This window comes from Haemorhous mexicanus, chromosome 8, assembly GCF_027477595.1.
Source record: "Haemorhous mexicanus isolate bHaeMex1 chromosome 8, bHaeMex1.pri, whole genome shotgun sequence".
Lineage (NCBI taxonomy): Eukaryota > Metazoa > Chordata > Aves > Passeriformes > Fringillidae > Haemorhous > Haemorhous mexicanus.
The window spans coordinates 1377979-1398792 of record NC_082348.1 but is presented as its reverse complement, the minus strand read 5'-3'; the positions used below and the strand labels follow the sequence as shown (position 1 = coordinate 1398792).

Below are 20814 nucleotides of genomic sequence, written 5' to 3'. Positions count from 1 at the left end.
CCACCCTTACTAACCCAAATCCCACAACCCTCTGGAAGACAGAGGAACTTTGTGGGGCTTCAGTGAGTTCAAGTGACACCAGATTTGGCCATTTGAAACAGGCTTTTCCAGATAATTACATTATTCAAGGCAATTGAAGACTTGTTGCTTACTTCACAGCCTTTATACTCTGAGCTCCTGTGAATTCATTTTTGGTGCAATGTATTATTTATTTTCTCCCTCTCTCATCAACTAATGTAATTCAGCTTAGCTAAAAACATGGAGGTATGAAGCAATCCCAAAACTGCCAGGGAGAAGGGTAAAGCAGAAAGAACAGTGGGTCTGCTCATTTCTATTCTCCTGCTCACTGACTGGTCCTGCACATGAGGCTGCTGTAGGATGGGCTGAGGTGGAAAGGGTGACACAACATTCCTGGTGAATGGGGATGCCCCAGCACTTCAGGGAGGAAGAGGTGACTGAATCCTCTTCCTGCACACTACAACATCCAGCCACATCCAGCCTTTGTGCTCTCTGAAGGAATAATCAACCTTTAGCTGTTACAGCTGAAAAATAAAGACTTACTGAGCTTGCAAATAATTTTTCCCCAAGTGCCATAAATCCACAGCCCTCCCTCCATCCCTAAGGAACGCTCTGTCACACTGCTAGTGCAATTAAAGCAGCAATCCATTAGCAGCTCCAATCAGCCAGATGACAGGCAGGCTCTCCTGAAAAGATTTAGGGTGCTGTGGGTCCATCCCAACAGGGAGAGCCTTTGGGGAAACACCCCTGCTCACAGAGAGCTCCTGCCCTCCCCACCAGGCCAGGCAGGGCCTTACTGCAGCAGCCCCTCCCTGTACCCTGGAATGAGCAGGCACTGGGCACACAGGCTCTGTGCTCAGCCACACACCCTGCTCTGCTGGGAACAGGGGGGATGGCAGTGCAGAGCACAGAGCTCACCCTGCACCCCCAGCACTGCAGGGCACAAAGGGCTGCCAATGGCAGAGCTCCCCCAGGCACCCAGTGACTGGGAATGTGGAGTTGGGATAATATCCCAGCTGGGGACAGCACAGAATGCTTCACCCTCTGTGCCATCCTCTCCCTTCCTCCCCAACACCAACCCCTCCTGGCACCTCCCAGCTTCCCGACAGGTTTTTGGATACTCAAGGCAGTCTCATTCTGCAAGACCCAGGAAGCCAAATTCCCACAGATCCCAAAGGTCCTGTTCTGATGCCAAACTCAGGGATTACCCAACAGACCTAACAGCTGAACCAGAGGTCTCTCCAAAGCTTTCAAATTGGTCAGGAACTCAACTAAACGTATCAGAGCAGACATGGGATCATGGAATCCCAGACTGGTTTGGCTTGGAAGGGACCTTACAGCTCATCTCCTTCCAGGGCAGGGACACCTTCCACAAGCCCAGGATGCTCCAAGCCCTGTCCAACCTGGCCTTGGGCACTTCCAGGGATCCAGGGGCAGCCACAGCTTCTCTGGGAAACCAGTGTCAGAGACTTATCACCTTCCCAGAAAACAGTTCCTTCCCAGTCTCCCATCCATCCCTGCCCTCTGGCAGTGGGAGCCATTCCCTGGGTCCTGTCTCTCCATCCCTTGTCCCCAGACCCTCTCCAGCTCTCCTGGAGCCCATTCAGGCCCTGGAAGGATCTCTCCAGAGCCTTCTCTTCCCCAGGCTGAACACCCCCAGCTCTCCCAGCCCTTTCCCTGGCAGGAAGCTTCCATCAGCCCATCCTCCCTTTCCCCCAAGACAAATCCATCACAAACTGGAGCCTCAACTCAGAAAAAGCCCAAGTGTCCTCAGCCCTCTGCAAGCTCCCAGGAGAATCGAGGCCACGTCCTCCCCTGAGGAGTTCCCAGGGAGCTGCCAGAGCTCCTGACACAGCACAAGGAGAGCAAACAGGCACAGGCATGGCTGCAGGGCCATATGCTGCCATATGCCAGGGATGCTCCAGAAACCATTCAAAACACCCCACAAAACCCACAGGAGAGATTATTCCCTGGGGAAGCAGCTCACTCCAAGCCCCAGCAAAGATGTCCCTGGTCCAGGTGCAGAGGAGCAGGTTTAACTCACAGGTTACTACCAGAAGTATGTCATGGAGATGGGGGTCACAGAAAATAGGTATTAACTCATTTTCACATGAAAACAAGAACCAGAAGTTGAGGACTTTGGAAACCCCCACATTTTAAATGCCAGTGGCCACCACAGTTGGTGCTCATCTCATCCCAGCACTCAGGGTGGGCAGCTAAATTTAATTACTGGGCAGGTGATGTAATTAATTAAAAGGCAAACACAAAACAGTGGGGATCTCTTCCTTTGGCGTGCAAACCTTGCTGTGCTGCAATGGAAACCGGGGCCAGGAAAATCTCTGTGTGTCCAGTAAAGTACTGCAGATCCTGCCCAGGCTGGAGGGAGCATTCCATGGGAGCTGCAGCAGGAGCAGCAGGGAGAGCACAGCATTATTCCCTCGTGGAAAGGGGTGCAGAGACCACACCTGCAGCACAGCCCCTCTTCTGCTTTAATATCCTCTGGAACTAGTAACATCCCCCTCGAACTACAACATCCATTCCAGCTACTGCAATGTTAAACAGGGAGCAGACAGGTTCAGTGGGACTTTTCCACAAATTCCCACGTGGATGTGGCACTGGAAGCCCAACCAGGACAAGGTTCAGCTCCCAAGGAAATGATTTTCTTGCTGAATCCCCAGCACACCCAAGGCAGCTGCACAACCGCTTGGCACCGAGTTGTGATTTCAGAATCAAATGCTCAGCAATTATTTCCTTCTATATGTTTGGTAAATTTATTTAAAACAACTCATTAGGTGTCTCAGCAATTTGGAAATTACTAGGTAGTTAGAACATGTTTTTTCTTTGGGAATACTAATTGTTAGAAAATAGGGCAATTCTTCCAACATTTCCTGATCTCTTTTTTTTACCCTGGATTTCAAATCTTGCAGTCTATCTCCTTTCTCCAGCTGCCTTCAGTTCGGCACAGATTGTGTTGCTACATTTAAGAAACAGAGTTTAAAAAAAATACTGGTAATATATATCTCTATTTACTGCCAAAATACTCCCATCTCTTTTGGTAATGTTCAAATGAACATGCAAGGCACAAGATTTTGCTTAGCAGGCACTGCAGGTACACACAAAGCCTGAGGGAGTGGTTAGAGAATAAATGAGCTGCTCTGAACTTTTCCTTTTCACAGGTAAAAAATCCAGATCTTCCTCCACAAAATAACACCTAAAGCTCTTTTCTTCCTTCTTTTCACACCAGTCTCAGAGCAAAGGGACAGGTGAGGATCACAGTCAGAGGGATGGCTACAGGCTCAGGTGGTTTTCACCCAACAAAGTGATCCGAATTTGAACACACAAACCTTTCAAATTCCATGGTTTTGTTCAGCCACAAAGCAGCAAAGATCTGCCTGGGAATGCTCTGATCTGTGCTTTATTCCAAATGCAGGTTGTGAGACCTGGGACTGAATCAACACCTGAACACCTCCAGCCTGAATTTTGCTGCACCTTCTGCAGCTGGTCCCTCTTTTTCAGGAAAGCTATTCAGCAGTCCCAGGAGAGGAAAAAAGGTCCTATTTTTCCATGATAAAAGGCTCCAAACTAAAGCTGACACGGCACAGAGACACTGCTTTATTTTTTCTAATTACTTCAGCTCTTGAAAGCATTGAATGATCTTCCCAAGGCTCTGGGGAAGCTGCTGCTGTTGGGTTTGATGAAACCTGATAATAAAAGTGCACCTGGTATCCTAAATCAGCTCTCCTGTGAGGAGGATGCTCTGTGTCTGTCCCACATAACACGTTGGGAAGGCAAGAATGTTCTATAAGTCTCCAGGAAAAAAAATAAATTACAAATACTGCCCCCAAACGAAACTTAATCATCCTCCCAAGTACACAGGCATCTGTGGCTGCCATATGTGGGCTGCCACAGCATTCCCTCAGACATGCAGCCTTTAGCCAGGAAGTGCTGGAATAACATGGTGTGTTCCTAAACCACCCTCCAATCACCCTCCTGTGCTGGCTGGGATGGAGAGCTCCTGCTCACAGGGGTGGATCACTTCTTAAATAAAAATAATCACACCTCCAGCCAGTTCCTTGTTACTGCACCAGGGACATTTAACTGGGGATCTGCAAGAGGACGAGCTCCCATTTCTCCCCTTATTTCACTCTGTTCCAGTTGCTCTCTATTTCCCTCTTTATTTCATGTAGCTTAGCTTGGTTTGCTCTCCCCGGGGCTCTCCTGTCACCAGGTCACCTTTGGGAGAACCAGGATGTGTTGGAACCTGAAATGTAGGGAACTCTCAGAACTTTGGGCCTGGAAGCCAAAGTTCAGGAATAAACACAGGATTTGATCTGAGCCCTTGGAAAAGGTTTCTAAACTCAGGTGCTAGAAGTGAGAATGTGGATTTATAGTTTAAAGTAGAAATATGTTAAGTAGAAGAAAGTTCAGAGTTTTAGAGTTTAAAATATATGAAAAATAGAAGTAGTTACAGAGGTGAACCAGGAGCTTAGAATGCAGCACTGCAGGTTTGTGTGCCATAACATGACTGGCTAAGAAAGCTCACACAGGAGTCCATAAGACAAAATACTTAAGGATTGGGTCTAAACCATGAATATCCTTGTTGGCAGTGCTTTATTGGTCAATAGATCCTTAAAAGATCTTGTAACTGAGGGTCCTGTGACCTTCTGAGCCATGCAGTGACGGTGTGAGCCCAACTTACCCTTCCTGCCTGTGCAGAAGAGAAGAAAAATAAATCCCATCATCTAAAAATCTCCGAGGTCCCATCTCTAACTCATTTGAAACCCCTTCACAAATCCCCACAAGGATGACCTGTGCCAAGCTGGGACTGCTCTCAGACACCAGAGAATCCCAGAATCCCACACTGGTTTGAGTTGGGAGGGACCTTAAAGCTCATCCAGTGCCACCCCTGCCATGGCAGGGACACTCCCACTGTCCCAGGCTGCTCCAGCCTGGCCTTGGGCACTGCCAGGGATCCAGGGGCAGCCCCAGCTGCTCTGGGATCCCAGCCCAGCCAGGAATTCCCAGTTCCCAATCTCCCACCCATCCCTGCCCTCTGGCAGTGGGAGCCATTCCCTGGGTCCTGTCCCTCCATCCTTGTCCCCAGTCCCTCTCCCTCACTCTACAATGCCTTTAGGGTACTGGAAGGCCACAGAGAGGTGTCCTCAAAGCCTTTTCTTCTCCAGGCTGAACAAAGGAAAAATTTCAGTTTGTTCTCCTTGAGGACTGATCAGCAGCACCCATTCATTAGCTGAGATGGTTTTTCAACTTCCCAACAAATAAAACCAGCCCATCTCTTTCAAGCACACATGGAATACTTCAGTCCCCCAAGCAGGGATGTGCAGCACAAGAACCTTCAGGGTATTCCACATGTGAGGAATGAAGTGGAATTTTCCTCAGTGTCGAGAAGATCCTTGCCACCTGTCTGCTTTCACTGCATGCTCTTCCTAATTCCAACAGTTAATTTAAAGAATATACATCTCTTTTTAAGGATTTTGATGATTACAGTGTCCTGATTTTCTTCTAGAGTGGTGTCACCACTTCCCACACCATCAGGCTTTACACAACCAAAATAACCCTGAATATTTATTTTACTTTTTCCAACAGAAGTGGTTTAGAATGTCACAGAGTCAGACAGAACCAGACTCCCATCTTCAGCAGAATTATAGGAAAATTACTTTGTTTCAAATGGTCATGCTGGGTAGTGAATGGGAAGGAGTTGTGACATGCTGGGAGGGCATTGTTGAAATGAATTTCAAGCTGCTTAATTTAAGCCAAGCAACTGATGGAGTTTGGGCCTAAGCTGGGTATGTTGTGTTATGTTATGGTTTTAATTAGCTCCTTCCTTCCAAAAGCTTCCAAAGCAGGAGATTTAGAAGCTGCTTTAAACACTGATAAATGAGGCTTACAAACAGAGAATTTATTTTTTTTTTTGCATTTTCTATTATCTTTTTGAACTTTTTTTTTTTAAATTTTTTTTTTCCCACATGAGCTGCCATGATCTCTGATTACTTTTCTTGCACCAAATCCTGAAATCACTTGACTGCTGAACCTCCAAGAAGCTCTTCTGGACTGCTAGGAATCTCTCAGGAAGAAAAAGCCCTAATTTTCCAAGTGCTGTGCAGGCTGTAAATAGCAACTCCTTCCCCCGAGCCCTTGCAATTGAAAAACTCAACGTGCTGAGAGCAAAATACAAGAGAAAGGACATTTTGCTGTCACCTGCTGAGGTAATATTTGAGTGACACTTTATGGTCCTTAATTACTGTAATCAACCAGGGAGCCCAAGGACTTTCTAGGACTTTGCTACCCACTGGGAATTCCCAGGGATGGGGCTGGGAGTTCAGTGGGGCCAATTCCAGGAGCTCTGAGAGCACTCTGAGCTTACCTCCTCCCCCAGAACTGGTTGGTTTTTATCATTACTGCACAAAATGGGGGGAAATATCCCCCACTGATAATTCTGTTGTTCCCATGTCTGTTCCTACTTGGATATTGCTCCACACACTGAAAACAAAGCACTGTTGTGAGAGGGATTTGTTGTTATCAGTATTCCCAGGTGGTTTGTGAGGACCAACAGAACACAGGACAAACAACCAAGCAACTGTTATTTTGGGAAATGAGAAGCAGGAACAAAGAAATACCCAAGGTTTTAAAAAAATCTGGGGATGCCACTGGCAAAATAGTCTCTCCATGTATTCCCTGCTGGGATAAATGGGAAGGTAGTAATAATAGTTGGAAACACAAATCCACCAGAAGGGAACAGCCAGACCTTTGTGCTCCATCTCAACTCCAACCACCATAAATCTGGTTTTTTTTTACATAGTGTGAACATATTTTCCCAAATTCTTATTACAATCTGGTCATCAGGGCCCTCAAACCCAACCATTCTGGGAATTGATGACTGACAGTAATTTAGAGAGTTAAACATTAAAAATTCAAAGACAATTTTTATTTTTTAATAACTGCCTCCAGTTTTATCTACGAGATGGATTCTTAATGAAATATCTTAGGAGAAACAATAGCTTAATATTCCTTCTTGCCAGCAACCAACAAGCATTCCCATCAAGAAAAAATCCTTTAGGAATCACTATCTCAGAGGTCCCATCTCTAACTCATTTAAAATTCCTTCACAAATCCCCACAACCCTTTTGATTTGGCACAAGCAATAACTGAGAAAGACCCTGATGGTCTCATTCTGTGCAAAAACTCCTTCTCCATCACAGTTCTCATATGCACCAGTAAACACAAATCTGCAGGAGCAAACAGGACAACTTTAAACACCTCGATACTGTTTTTTGCTGAAAGAAGGTAAAAAAAAAAAAAAAACCTTGTCAGGAGTGGAATCAATCTTGACAAGATTTAAAATCTTTAAAAAAGCTTTGCCATTATTTTTGGATACTCTAGCAGAGGTATATCCGCTCCAAAAGAAAATGTCAAAGGTTCTGCTGGTGCTCTATAAATCTGCAGTGAAATGCAATCAAAAAGGCAGGGAATGGGGATGATGAGTGAAGCCAGAGCCTGGTCAAAGGTACAGAAAAACATCCAGCGGGAAGAAGGAAAATGTTCCAAGATGAGCAGCCAGAGTAGAAAAGCCCCAGGTAAGGAACTCATCCCAAAATTGGAAGGTGGTGGCTGACATTACCCTGAATGAGCTCCCCCTGGACAGAGAAATACCTGACAAAGCCATTCCTTGCATTTCCAAAGAAAGAGAAGGAGGAGGGGGAAGGATGTCAATGAAAAACCAGGCTGAAGTTCAGGAAGTTCCAAATTCCCTTTCTGCCCTGAACAAAGCAAAGCCCCCAGTACCAAGCTGCTGGTGCTGGCCAGAGCCCTCCCCTGGCACTGCAGCTGCTGGAGCAGAGATTTCCTGTGTGACAATGTGACACAGATCCAGGCACACAAACAGCAGGGCCTGGGGATGGACCAGGCACAGGTTATGTGTCAGTGCATCCCTGGCACTCCCTGCAGGACACAGAACACCGGGAGAGCTCCGTGCTCCACAATAATTCCCTTCAAGCGCCGGTGCCCTGAGCTGCCGGCAGGAAGGAGCGGCTCCGGCTCAACTCGCATTTCTCTGGGCGTTTGAGCACGAACTGTTTGTTATTTCCTCCTTTCCGTGCGTTTCCCGTGCCAGGAGCTCTGTCCCTGGAAGCTGTAGTGTCGATGGCTCCTGTGGGATCAGGGCTGTGCTCAGCCGCAGTGGCTGCTGTGCACATCCCACTTCCCCCAGCACAGACCTGCAGGATGATCCAATTCCTGCCGCGCTGTCCCTGCTCCCGCTCTGGACCTGCTCCAGCGTCAGCAGGGCACAGCTCGTGTGCTCCGCGGCTCCCTGCCGTGCCCAGCATCCCCCTCCCTGTGCCCAGCAGGCGGGAATGCTGCGGACACCGCAGGCAGCAGCGGCAGGAGTGCCGGGGAGGAGGAGGAGGAGGAGGAGGTGCCACAGCGGCCCCAGCAGCACCTTCCGTCCCGCAGGGATGAGCATCCCCCGGAGCACGGCTCCCACCAAGGGATGAGCCACTGCCCCTCCCGTGCCCCAGCTCTCCCGTGGGAACAGCCAAACCTTCCTGAGACACGGCAGGGGAGGGGACAGTGCACCTGCTCTGACCCCAGCACAGGCTGCACCTTCCATGGATGTGAGGACATGGTCTGGTTTGGGCACCCAGACTCAGCTTCCAGCCCCAAAGGAGGATTTTCCCCCGGCCCCACACACAGCGCAGTGAAGGTACAAAATCCCGGTCTCCCCTGGAGGCAGAGCTCATTGCCTCCTCCCCAGGAACACTGCCCAGAGAAGCTGCCCCATCCCTGGAAGTGAGCAAGGCCAGGCTGGACAGTGGAAGGTGACCCTGCCCATGGAGTGGTGGAAGGAGAAGAGCTTCCTTCCAAGCCAGGCCATTCTGTGATTCCTGCATTCCTACGAAGTTCCTGTCCCCTGCACATCTTTTCCAGCAGGGAAGGGCAGAGTGAGCACAGAGCACCATAGGCCCAGCCAGGGCTCAGCTGGCTCCTGACAGACACATTTGTGTCTGTATCCCTCAGAGCTGCCCTGGTGCTGCCCTGACACAGGCCCGTCCCCACCTCCATCCCAAAACGTGCACAGAGCTGCACAAGGCACGCTGCTGACATCGCCAAATTGGTGAAGGGACACGAATAAATGAGAGGAAGAACGTGCTGAGCCTTGGGGAGGAGGGGCTGCTCCTCCTGTCCGTGCAGCCTGGCCAGCTCCCTTGGATCTGCCGGCAGGAAAGCGGGAGAGGAGCAGGAGGTGGCTCATTCCTCCCCCCTGGCAGCACCTCAGCCAGGCTCTGAGGCAGCAGCACCATTACAGTTCTGGGCACAGGCACAGAAGGACTTGCTCTAAGAGAAAGGAGTGAAACAAAATGAACACAAATCCCCCCCAAGTCCCTCAGCTCTCCAGGGATTGCAGCAGGACCCAGGCAGGCAGCAGCCCCTTGGGAAAGCACTTTGCTGACTGCCTTCCTGAAGTGCTGGGATGGGAGAAAGCTGCTTCAGCTCACAGCTGCTGGCAAGTGCCTTCGTCTCCTTTCTTTATTTTTGCAAGTAATGCAGCAACTGCACTTGGGTGAAAAGGCAAAGGGAGGAATTATTTAACAGCTGAAAGAAACATGCAGCCATCAGGACTTTTGGGCTGCACTTCATTGAAATACATCAGTGCAGCTCCTCTGAAAGCTACGCTTGGTTTTATCCCTCTGTTCAGTCCTGGCCCCAAATTTCAGATTTAAAGGCACACGTATTTCTGTTTTAGATTGATTTGAAAATGTTCAGCAAAACCAGCCTGAAAAGCTGTGATGCCTTCGGAGAGATCTGTTCACTGATCAGTTCTCAGCAAAACAACGCTGCAGTGTTTGTATTTATTTGCACTGTTGTGGTTGTTACTCTGAGGATACAGCTGGGATTTCTTTACCTGCATGAGATCAGACCATCCAGAAGAAAGGCAGACAAGCTTTATGAATAATTACATGTTGTTGTTGAATGTAAAACATCCAATTCTGATACCAAAGAGATCTCATACATCTTTTATAAATTAAATTCTCGCTTGTGAAGGAAGACACAAAATATCTCTGTAAAGCTACATCCCTTTGAAGGTGTCTTCCCCCTCAGCAGGTACTGCCTGCATGCAGAGAACCTGAACAAGAAATCACAGGACAGAGCTTCCTCCTGCAGACAGCACAGAGTCTGTGGAATCTGACGGGTTTGTGTGGTATATCCAGAGGCTGCTGAGAGAAACTGTGGCTGTCCTGTCTCTGGAAGTGTCCAAGGCCAGGTTGGACAGGGCTCTGGGATGATGGAAGGTATCCCTGCCCAAGGAACTGGATGGGCTGCAAGGTCCCTTTTAACCCAAACCAATCTGGGATTCTAAGCAAGCCAACAAAAAGATTCCTATGTGGTATATTCAGTACAGAGTAGGGAAGCTAAACATTTAACAAGGTTCTTAAATATTCTAACAGCCAAAACACCTTCAGCATCAGCACTGGAAGGGCATCCAATGGCAAGGCTGAAGGCCTAAGCCAACCTCTCCAAACAACTTGTACATATCCACCAGCAGTGCATGAATTTTGAATGTGTAAGGGGAAATATTGCAGTGCGTGACTCCTCTCCTCCCAGCCTCCCACTCACACTGGATGTTTACATTGATCTATTAAAGGGAAATCTCACTTAATGCATTCCTGGAATGAATCTGCTCCAGGCAGAACACAGGAGCTACTCAGCGATGTACTCCTGCACTTACAACCACTCTGCTCTTTGGGGCAGCAAGAAAACATCAACAGACAGCTGTAATTAGCATGGAAAAATGGAGGGGGGCACAGTATAACTCATTTGTCTGTTTTTCCATCTGTCAATACCCCCTTCATTTTCCAATGAGATCGATAACAAGTGCAGAGCTCCAGCATTCCTGGTTTATGGTGTGCAAAAACATCTTGAGAACATTTTAACTAGCTAGGGAGTGGGGATAAAGCTACCTCTCTTACTTGTCAGAAACTTTGGAAATAAATTTACTTTGAAGCAGTTTTGTCTGTTCCAACAGACACTTCAGTGGCACATTTTAGTTCCAGTAACGCTGCTTACAGAACATGAGCTGGCAGCTTGGCTGTGTCCCACACTGGAGAAACCTTCCCTGAATCCAGCTGGACCTCGTGGGCAGCTGAGTACAGCCTGGATACTGATTTCCAGGGGATCTGTCACCCCTGGAGCGTGGCAGCTTTGTTCCTGAGCTTTGTCACACAGAAGTCTGACGGCTGCCAGAGGCTGGGCCAAGCTGCCACTGGCTTTTTTTCCTGGGTGAGATTTTCCAGTTATTGGTCATAATTGAAACATCCCGGCCCAAGGGTGATGCTGGGGCTTGTTTTGTCAGGACCTGATGAGCTCAGCACTAACTGTCCTGGAACATAAACTTTTGTCATGGTATCTCATGACCTATATATCACAGATTAACTGGTGATTTGTCAGAACACATTGTTTTCCCAAGCAAGAGAGAGGCATTCTTCAGGGAATCCACCAACCACAGTGGGAATGGGGGTAAATGTATTGCCAAGAAATCATGCATGGAAAGGAGACATTTATAAAGTAGCAGCACAGGGGAGTAACCCTTAGAAACATGATTTTAATTTTATTCTAAGAGATTAAAGGCTGTGATAAAGTTTGAACTGTTAGGCCCAGGAGTATTCAGGTTGTACCCAGCTCTGTGAACAGGAAAAGGGACAGGGAGGATGCCTTGGCCACCTCAGCCTAGAGCCTGTCCCATGAGGGCTGAGGGCTTGTTTCTGGCCATAAAGGACATTGCTGCTGAAAACTAAATCCTGCAGCCACCTCCACACCAAGAGCACCCGGCACAGCACCCACAGCAACACTGCCCAAGGGAACAGGACACCTCTGCCACTGCCATCACTGACTGTGATGCCACTCCAGCAAGGACACACAGCCCCTGGGAGGAAGCAGAAAGCACAAATGAGCTGAGCAGAGTCCATTTGCAGGGAAATGTCCCAGCACGGGGAAAATCCAAGGGAGGACTCACAGGGAAAATGTATTTGGTATAAGCAGAATTCTCCCAGAATAGAAAGGCTTTTGAAGCTTTATATGAAGCGTTAGCAGCTTGTTCAAACACCACTTCACCCCTCCAGTGCTCAGCACGATGATAGGGAGTGGTTTTTCCTCATGATTTCTGCCTTGTTGCTGTAATAAATCAAATCCCTGCCAGGCTGCATTCCCTGTGCTGATGAAGCAGCACAACCAAATAGCTCCATTTCTGTAACTTATGGAGCCTCTGTCCTGTGGGACTTTTTAGGGAGAGAAAACCCAAACAAACCAAATCAGAAGAGCAGCCCCTTGTTCTCCTCTCCTCTGCCCTGGTGAAAATTAAAATCCTCCTGAGGAGCAGAGCAGAACCTGTGGCCACCACTGCCCTTTCTGAATCCTTTCCTCAGGACACTTCAAACCCCTTCTGACAAGGCTTTAGAGAGCCACAGAAAAAGCAGATTTACATCCTGAGTTGTGCATTCACAAATTCAGGCACTGCTGGCTTCCTCCAGCTCTCCATGGCTGGCTCTGGACATTGGAATATCCTCCAAATCAAAAATCCAGTTTACTTGATCAGTACCGTGGGGCAGACAAAGCTGCTCCCTGTGCTCACATATTGCACCTGAATGGATATTTATGCTGAGATATGAAAAGAAGGAAAGAACGTGGCAAAAGAAGACACTCTAGAGCTCAAACCAGTTTGCTGTTGGCATGAAAACCAGTGACAAAGCACTGTGGAAAAATACAAAGCAGGAGCTGAGGAGAGGCTGCAAGCAAATCCTGACACCACCTGTGATCCCTACGGAACTCAGCACCCCGCCAGCTAAATGACATTTTGGAACTAATCACTGGATTCCAAATGACCATGAGCAGTTGTCCTGTTTGTAAAGCAATCTGCATTTGGGTAAAGTGCTGATTTGGAAAATCAGGCTCTCCTGTCTTTATAAATGCATGCTCCAAGGGAAAACATCCAACAGCTCAGGGTCTCCCAAGCAGAGCATGTTTTTGGGAGATAGGGAAGCAAGCCATGCCATCAACAAATCCTAGGTTAAGCTTCTTCCCTTGTTATTTATTATTTCTATGATGTGCTCCTTCAGCACCAAGAGCCACACTCCTCCCTCCAATGCCCTTGAGCCCAGGGAGAGCTGCTTCCACTTCCCAGCAGCAGCATTTCCTTAAGCACCGGGCAATTTGGAGAGCAATCTGCAACCCAGGAGCAGCACAGTGCTGAGAGGGCCCTGTGGCTTTGGCTGCACTCCACAGCCAGGCAGGAGTTCAGCAGGAGGAATCCAAAAGCAGGATAAAGCCACAGTTCATCATACACCTTGGTGCTCCATATGAACTCAGTTTTAGCAACCACATCTTGGACCATCAGCTGAGCTCTGACCTGCAGCTGGAACTGAAAACACCAAATTATCTATTTCTGTTACCTATTCCTCCTTATGTCTCTCATTTAGATGACTTGAAGCTTTTATTTTTCTTTTTTTCCATTTAATTTCAATGTGTTTCTGGTATTCCAGTATAAAAGAAGCACCTCTATGGAAACAGCAAGCAGCAATTTATAAAAATGACTTATGATTCTTCCTGAGTGTTTTATTTGACTACTATACTATCAAATCACAATGTGGCATTTAACGAACAGAAGATCTGAGTCACACAGAAAACCATCCTCACAAGAGCACAAAGCAAGGCAAGCATACCTAATGCTGTAGTAGTAGAACTTTGGATATTTTAGGAGTAAAATCTAAGCAAAACCACCCCAGCAAACCCCCAAACAAACCACCTTCCAGCCTCTCAGGCAGCCCTTTCCACACAAGATAAATATCAGGCAGCTGATGATTCATTAGTCAAGGCAGTCTATTAGGGGCTAATAGAAACGAAAACAGATTTGAAACTGTCAAAAACACACAGAAGCTCTGACCATGTAAAAGCCAAATTGCAATCAGAATCCAGGAGACATAACGGGCAGAGGATAATCTCTTTTTGTTGGAAAATATTGATTATTGTCCCAATCAAGGCAGAGCTTAGCACACATCTGAAACGAAAAATCCTACATAAACAAGCAGCAAGTAGCTAAGTGGTTAGGGAAAAGATCCTGCATGCCTAGGTCCTGACATCCCTCAGCCTTTTTGGATTCAGCACTAGAATCTGCACTAATCAAAAGGGGCAAATTGGGAACAGTCAAGTCCGAGGAGAAGCAAGACAAGGGTGTCCAGCAAACCAACAGCCCTGCAAACTTCTCCCAGTCCACATTCCTATCCATGGCAAAATTCCTTCCCTGGAAGGTGGGGAGGCCCTGGCACAGGGTGCCAGAGAAACTGTGGCTGCTCCATCCCTGGAAATGTTCAAAGCTGTGTTGGACAGGCCTTGGAGCAACCTGGGATACAGCAAGGTGTCCCTGCCTGCAAAATCCATCAAGACACATAAAAAAACCATCACATCTCAACTACCAACCTTCAGCTTGACAATCTCAGAAGTGCCCTGTGGACATGACAAACCCAAGAACCACTGACACCTTTCTCACCAACCCACTGGAAGTCCCAGGTTTTATCTGGCAGCTGGATAATGCTTCTGCTTGCTCTCAGCTGCCTGTTGTACAAAGATGTTCTACAGAATGAACTGGATGCTGCAAAACCCAGCACATGATCACTGAAGAGACACCATGAAAATTCTTTTAAATACACATTTTGATGGTTACTCAACCCACAACAACTGAGATGTACAGAGCAAGCAAAGCCCACCTTTCCTCCCCCTTTAGCAATCACAGAGGCACCAGACACAAATCCAATCAATATTTGGATATGAACTTCCCCACCAAGGTTTGTTTTTCTATAATCACTTTTTCTGCTTGGGCAGCACACAAAGATCTCCTTGTCTCAGGTGCCATGAGAAAAGTGTACGCTGGCAGCAGAAGGAATGGCAGTTTGAGGAGCAATGTCACTGAAAAAATAGGGGACTACAGTGTCCTCAAAATGCTGTGCTGACCATTCACACAGTGAACAGAAGGTGTTTCCCCACTATTCCCATCACCTTCTTCCTAAAAATTCTCAGCAATGCTCTCAAGAATTGTATGGAGTAACTGGAGACAAGCCCTATTATAATGCAGCACCACACACTGTCCTGCTCATGGCAAACTGGGACCAGTAATTACCTGGGTTGATCTCACTGGTGCTTAGTCCCTATAAACACCAAAGGAAAGAGGAAAGACAGCTTTCAGAATCTCAAATACTTTTGCAGGCATGAATCCCAGCACAGGTGCTTGTTTAACCCTTGCTGACAGGGTCTGAACTTGCACAGAAGAGCATCACCCTGGCTCACACAGCAGCACAGCAAAGTCCTGCTTCACAGAGAGCCTGCTCTGGTACCAGCAGTAGGAGGGAGGCGGTGGATGCAGGGATGGGAATTGCCAAGGGAAGCCAGGCAGGGCTAGATGCAGGTCAAACAGCTAAAAGAGGTCGAGGAAACAAGGTGCATCTATGGCTCAGGAGAGGAGGATATGAGCAAGTAAGTCAAAGCAGTTACTAAAAAAATCTGCTACAACAGGGATACACAGGGCAAGCAAAGCCACCTTTCCATCTCCTGTACGGGTCAGAGGTGCCACGTGGAAATCCAATCAATGGGAACTTCCCCTCCAAAATCCCCGGTGGAAGACGAAGGCATGAGAGAAATGCCTTTTTAAATGGCTGGGACAGGAGGAGGCAGAGCCGCCCCGCCTGGGAAGCACGGGATGACCAGGGGGAAAGGCAGGGAGCTGTCCCCGGCTCCTGCGGCTGTCACCAGCGCCTGCGGCTGTCACCAGCGCCTGCGGCTGGCACCGGCTCCGCGCAGCGCTGGCAGCTGGCACCGCGCCCTCCCTCCATTCCCGGCCCCTCCCAGCGCTGCCCTGCCCCTCGCTGACCCCACACCGGCCCTCGCTGACCCCACACCGGCCCTCACTGACCCCACACCGATCCTTCACTGACCCCACACCGTTCCTTCACTGACCCCACACCGTTCCTTCACTGACCCCACACCGGCCCTCACTGACCCCACACCGTTCCTTCACTGACCCCACACCGGCCCTCACTGACCCCACACCGTTCCTTCACTGACCCCACACCGGCCCCTCACTGACCCCACACCGGCCCTCACTGACCCCACACCGGCCCTCGCTGACCCCACACCGGCCCTCACTGACCCCACACCGATCCTTCACTGACCCCACACCGGCCCTCACTGACCCCACACCGTTCCTTCACTGACCCCACACCGGTCCCTCACTGACCCCACACCGGCCCTCGCTGACCCCACACCGGCCCTCACTGACCCCACACCGGCCCTCACTGACCCCACACCGTTCCTTCACTGACCCCACACCGTTCCTTCACTGACCCCACACCGACCCTTCACTGACCCCACACCGGCCCTCACTGACCCCACACCGTTCCTTCACTGACCCCACACCGGTCCTTCACTGACCCCACACCATTCCTTCACTGACCCCACACCGGCCCTCACTGACCCCACACCATTCCTTCACTGACCCCACACCGGCCCTCACTGACCCCACACCGGCCCTCACTGACCCCACACCGTTCCTTCACTGACCCCACACCGGCCCTCACTGACCCCACACCGGCCCTCACTGACCCCACACCGGCCCTCACTGACCCCACACCGTTCCTTCACTGACCCCACACTGGTCCCTCGCTGATCCCACACCGGCAGCCCCTGCTCGCTCCCTGCCGGCTGCAGAGCCGAGCCGGGCTGAGCCGGGCTGAGCCGAGCCAAGCGTGCCCACGCCCGCAGCTCCTCCCAGCCCAGCCGCCCCGATCCGGCAGTGAAGAAGCCCAGATAAACCTCTCACGGGCTGGCAAGCCTGAAGCTGACACCCCGAGAGGCGAGGAAAGGTGTTTCACATGCTCAGGTGTTGTTCTGAAGGGATAAATAGAAGCAAACGAGCTAAAAGGGGCTGTTCTGACAGATCTGCGGGTACAAACACTGACCCGAGCCTGGTTTTGTATGGACTCTGTATCACAGGGGACTTGTTGCTAACTCCTGCAGGTAATTTTTTAATGAAATACTGCCTTAATGGAAAGGTAATTTTACAGAAGAAAAAAGTGATTTCTTATGGGAAGGTTTCACTGAAGTTTGTTTCTGAAAGAGGTGGAGTCTTTCCCGAAATCCAAGAGAAACTCTGGACTAGCTATGGAGCAGCATTCCAATCCCTCCCCACCACAGACACACGACAGTGAGTTCCCAACAGTGAGAGGTAAAACAAAATTCATTTATTATTTGCTTGCCCAGGGGATCTCACTGCCTTAAGGCCCTGTGCTAAGGGGCTTTTATATCCTCTTGTGATCAAGAACATGAAATGCTTCCCTACGAGGCAAACAAGCTTTAATTCCCAAAAGGGTGACCCTGTTTAGAGCTACCCAAAGAATTTTAAAAAAGGCCTGAAAATCAAAAAATCACAAGGGAGGACAACAAGCAAGGGAAAAATCTTCAGTGGGAAGATGTTTCTCCCTAGGGTGATGCCCTGTCCATCCTTCTGTGCTCCTGACAAGGACACCTGTCCCTGCAGAACTTGTTCACTCCCATATCCCTGCACCTCTTTTCCTAAACGTGGCAACGACTTTTTGTCTACGGTCACTGGGAGTTTTCCTCAGCTTCAGCAGTGTAATTTCCTCCTCCAAAAAGCCTCACACCAGCTACTGCATCATCTACTTCACGTTAATCATCACAGCTGGCAATGGACTGTAATACCATGCACACTCTCATTTCTTTATATATCCATCAATGAAAATGGTGTTTTTGCTTGTTTTATATATATGTACACACACAAACACATTATGATAAGAGATGCTGTTACAAAAATCATGGAAATATCTGTTCACTGTTAAGAAATATGTTTGTTGCTGAGCAGTGAACCAGGAGAGATTAGGTATAAATTTTATAGCACCTTTCCAAAAGTGAGCGTGTTTACTGGGGATAAGTGCCACTCACTGCCCATTCACTTCTGCTTTTAATGCAAATCCAAGCTGCATTCTGCACACAGGCTGGATGGGTTTTACGAGGGCAAATGCCCACTTCAGGCAGACGTTCCCATGCTAGTGACTCATGTGGCTGTGGTTTATTCCCTGCTGGAAGCGCTGCAATTAGCAGAGCCCTCCCTCCCGGCTCCCGGTGCTCCAGGGGAGGAAGGAGGATCCAAGCCCGGGGCTGCTCCAGCTCTCCAGCTGCAGGATGAGCCTTCCAGGTCCTAAACCAGAACAATGCAGAGGCCCTGCTGTCATCTCGGCACGCTCGCAGTTGTTTGCTCCGCACCGCAGGGAACCAGAATTCCACCACAATTCGTTTCCACCGTCTCAGTCCTCTCCCTGGCTCCTCTCTGGCCAGAAAGTGGCACTCATGTGACCCATCCCCACTACCTGTTTGCCAGGATGTTGTCTCAGCAGGCATTCCCAATCCCTGAGTCAGGAGCTAAAATAATAAGGTTTAATGTTTTAAGCAAGTGGTTCGGGAGCATAAAGCAAACAGACACTCGGGGAATTTTAACTGCTTTGTGCCTGAGCCTTTGGGGTTTATGGCCTCCAGTTTTTCCATACAACTGGGAGATCCAGACTGCTTTTAAGGTTTGGGGCCTTTTTATTAAGAAAAGGGAGGTTCTCCCATATTCCTGTGATTCTGGAAATTAGGTCTATCAAAAGCATTCTCAGTTACAGAGAGGCTGTTAGATTGAAACAGCTGTAAAACTGCATTATCACAAACTGCTTAACAGAGTATTAGGGAGTCTGGAAATGACTTCTTCATCCCAGTCCTTCCAAGTGCACATCTAAAGACCAAGTTCCTCTCATCCATAAACACAATTCTCCCAGCACAAATCCTAACCCAGATGTTTGTGCAACAAGTGCCATTAAAGCTGCTTTTCCCAAATAACGTTTTTGGAAGAGATCACCGGGGTTCACTGAAATATGAACTAAACCACAAGAAATTCCACCTCGCCATGAGAAAGAACTTCTTTCCATGGAGGGTGGGCAAGCACTGGAACTCTGTCCAGGGAGGGTGTGGGGTCTCCAGAGACATTCCAGACCCACCTGGATGCATTCCTGTGTCACCAGCTCCAGGCAACCCTGCCTTGGCAGGGGGTTGGACTGGGAGATCTCCAGAGGTCCCTTCCAATCCCCTGGGATTCTGGGAATGCATGGAGTTGAGCATCTCAGAAGCACCTTTAAACCCAGCACACATTTACCTGCATTCTCTGATGAACTTTCATAAATTACACATTTCTACACCAACCACTATCCAGCAACTCAGTTTTCTCAGCCCTAATTGTGCACTTCTGAGTCGTCTTAAGAGGACAGTTAGACTTTGCTGAAAGACATTAAACCAGCACAAGGCAGACTCGGGATGGAGAACAGCTCCCAAGGACTCACAACCTGCCTGGTTTACAGAAACATCCAGCTGGATCCCAAATCACATCCCTAAAGGAACCAACACACTCACCTGCACTCGGCCTGGCAGCCTGTGAGCAGCAGCAGTGAAAGTTAACACACGCATACCAAAAGGGCAAGAATTTCTAAATTCACCCAAAGCTTTCCTCATCCCTGGAACTGTCCAAGGCCAGGCTGGACAGAGCTTGGAGCAACCCGGGATGGTGGAAGGTCTCCCTGCCTGTGAGATGAGCTTTAAACCCTTCCAACCCAAACCATTCCAGGCTTCTAAGCAGCAGAGTTTTGAAATAATTCAAATACCCAGTTCGGAAGGATTCCAATACACAGGATTTCCTCTCAACATGGTGCACTGCATTAATGACAATTTTGCCCAGTTGTTGTTCCTCTCTGCCTGAAATAAAGGGATGCTAAAACAAATGAGGTAACACTTAAGAGGGATCGCGCTTCCAGACCAACACTGACACAGGCAGGAAAAAATTCCTCATCCGAAGCCCTTCAGGACCCATTCATTCTCCTGAGGACACCACATCATACCATACATACGTCTGCATTGACGTACACTCTATATTATGTTGTTATCAATGTATTTTACGAGCTGTCCACAACGCCTTATGTAACGGATCCCTGTTTAATATGGAGCAGCGTGTCCATCGCCGCGGCAATCCCGGCCGTTCTCCGGCGTGCCCAAAAACACCCCAAAACACCCAAAAACACCCACTCGGGCACCGGCGGGGAACGCTCCCGAACCGCGGCGTCCGACCGCGGCTCCGGGGGCTCCGTGCTGCCACAGACCCATTTTGCGAGGGATGCCGGGGAGGGATAATTCCCTAGGGAAGCACAGCAGCCCGTCCCGGCATCTCTGGGGCAGCACAGGGTCACCCCCCGGCGCCGCGCCGGCAGCACGGACACCCAGCCCGCCCGCGCGGCTCTGCGCGCCCCCCGCCCCGCGCCCGCGGCACTCACCGCCTCCGAGTCTTCAAACCCATGCAGGTACAAGTTGTCGTACATGGAGAGCCGGTGCGGGGCCGGAGGGCCGGGGAGCGCGGCGGCGGAGCGCGGTGAGGCGGCGGGGCCGAGCTCCCTGAGCGCTGCGGCGGCGCCGCCTCCCGCCGGCGCCCCCCCGCCTGCCCCGCTGCTTCCCGCCCGCCGCGCCGCCGCCCCCCATTGGCTGAGCCGCGCCGCCGCCGCCGCGCCATTGGCTGGGACGCGCCGGCGCCGCCGCGCCATTGGCTGGGACGCGCCGGCCGCGAGCAGCGCTGCGCGCTGGCGCCGCCTCACGGCGCCTCACGGGCTGATGGCGGCGGCCGCTGTGCCCCCGGGGGCGGCCAGCACG

At 49.6% G+C, this 20814-nt stretch overlaps 1 protein-coding gene across 7 annotated transcripts in view; it reads right to left on the bottom strand.

The window, feature by feature from the left end:
• Positions 1 to 20582, bottom strand: part of CACNB4 (calcium voltage-gated channel auxiliary subunit beta 4) — a 48857-nt gene extending 28275 nt beyond the window's left edge. For all 7 annotated transcript variants that reach the window (XR_009487288.1, XR_009487287.1, XR_009487289.1 and 4 more), the window contains exon 1: positions 20445 to 20582. Coding sequence is in view for 4 of the 7 variants with exons in the window: in XM_059852455.1 (XP_059708438.1) it covers positions 20445 to 20489 (45 nt within the window). In the remaining 3 variants the exon portion in view is untranslated. The remainder of the gene's footprint in view (positions 1 to 20444) is intronic.
• Positions 20583 to 20814: the final 232 nt, after the last annotated feature.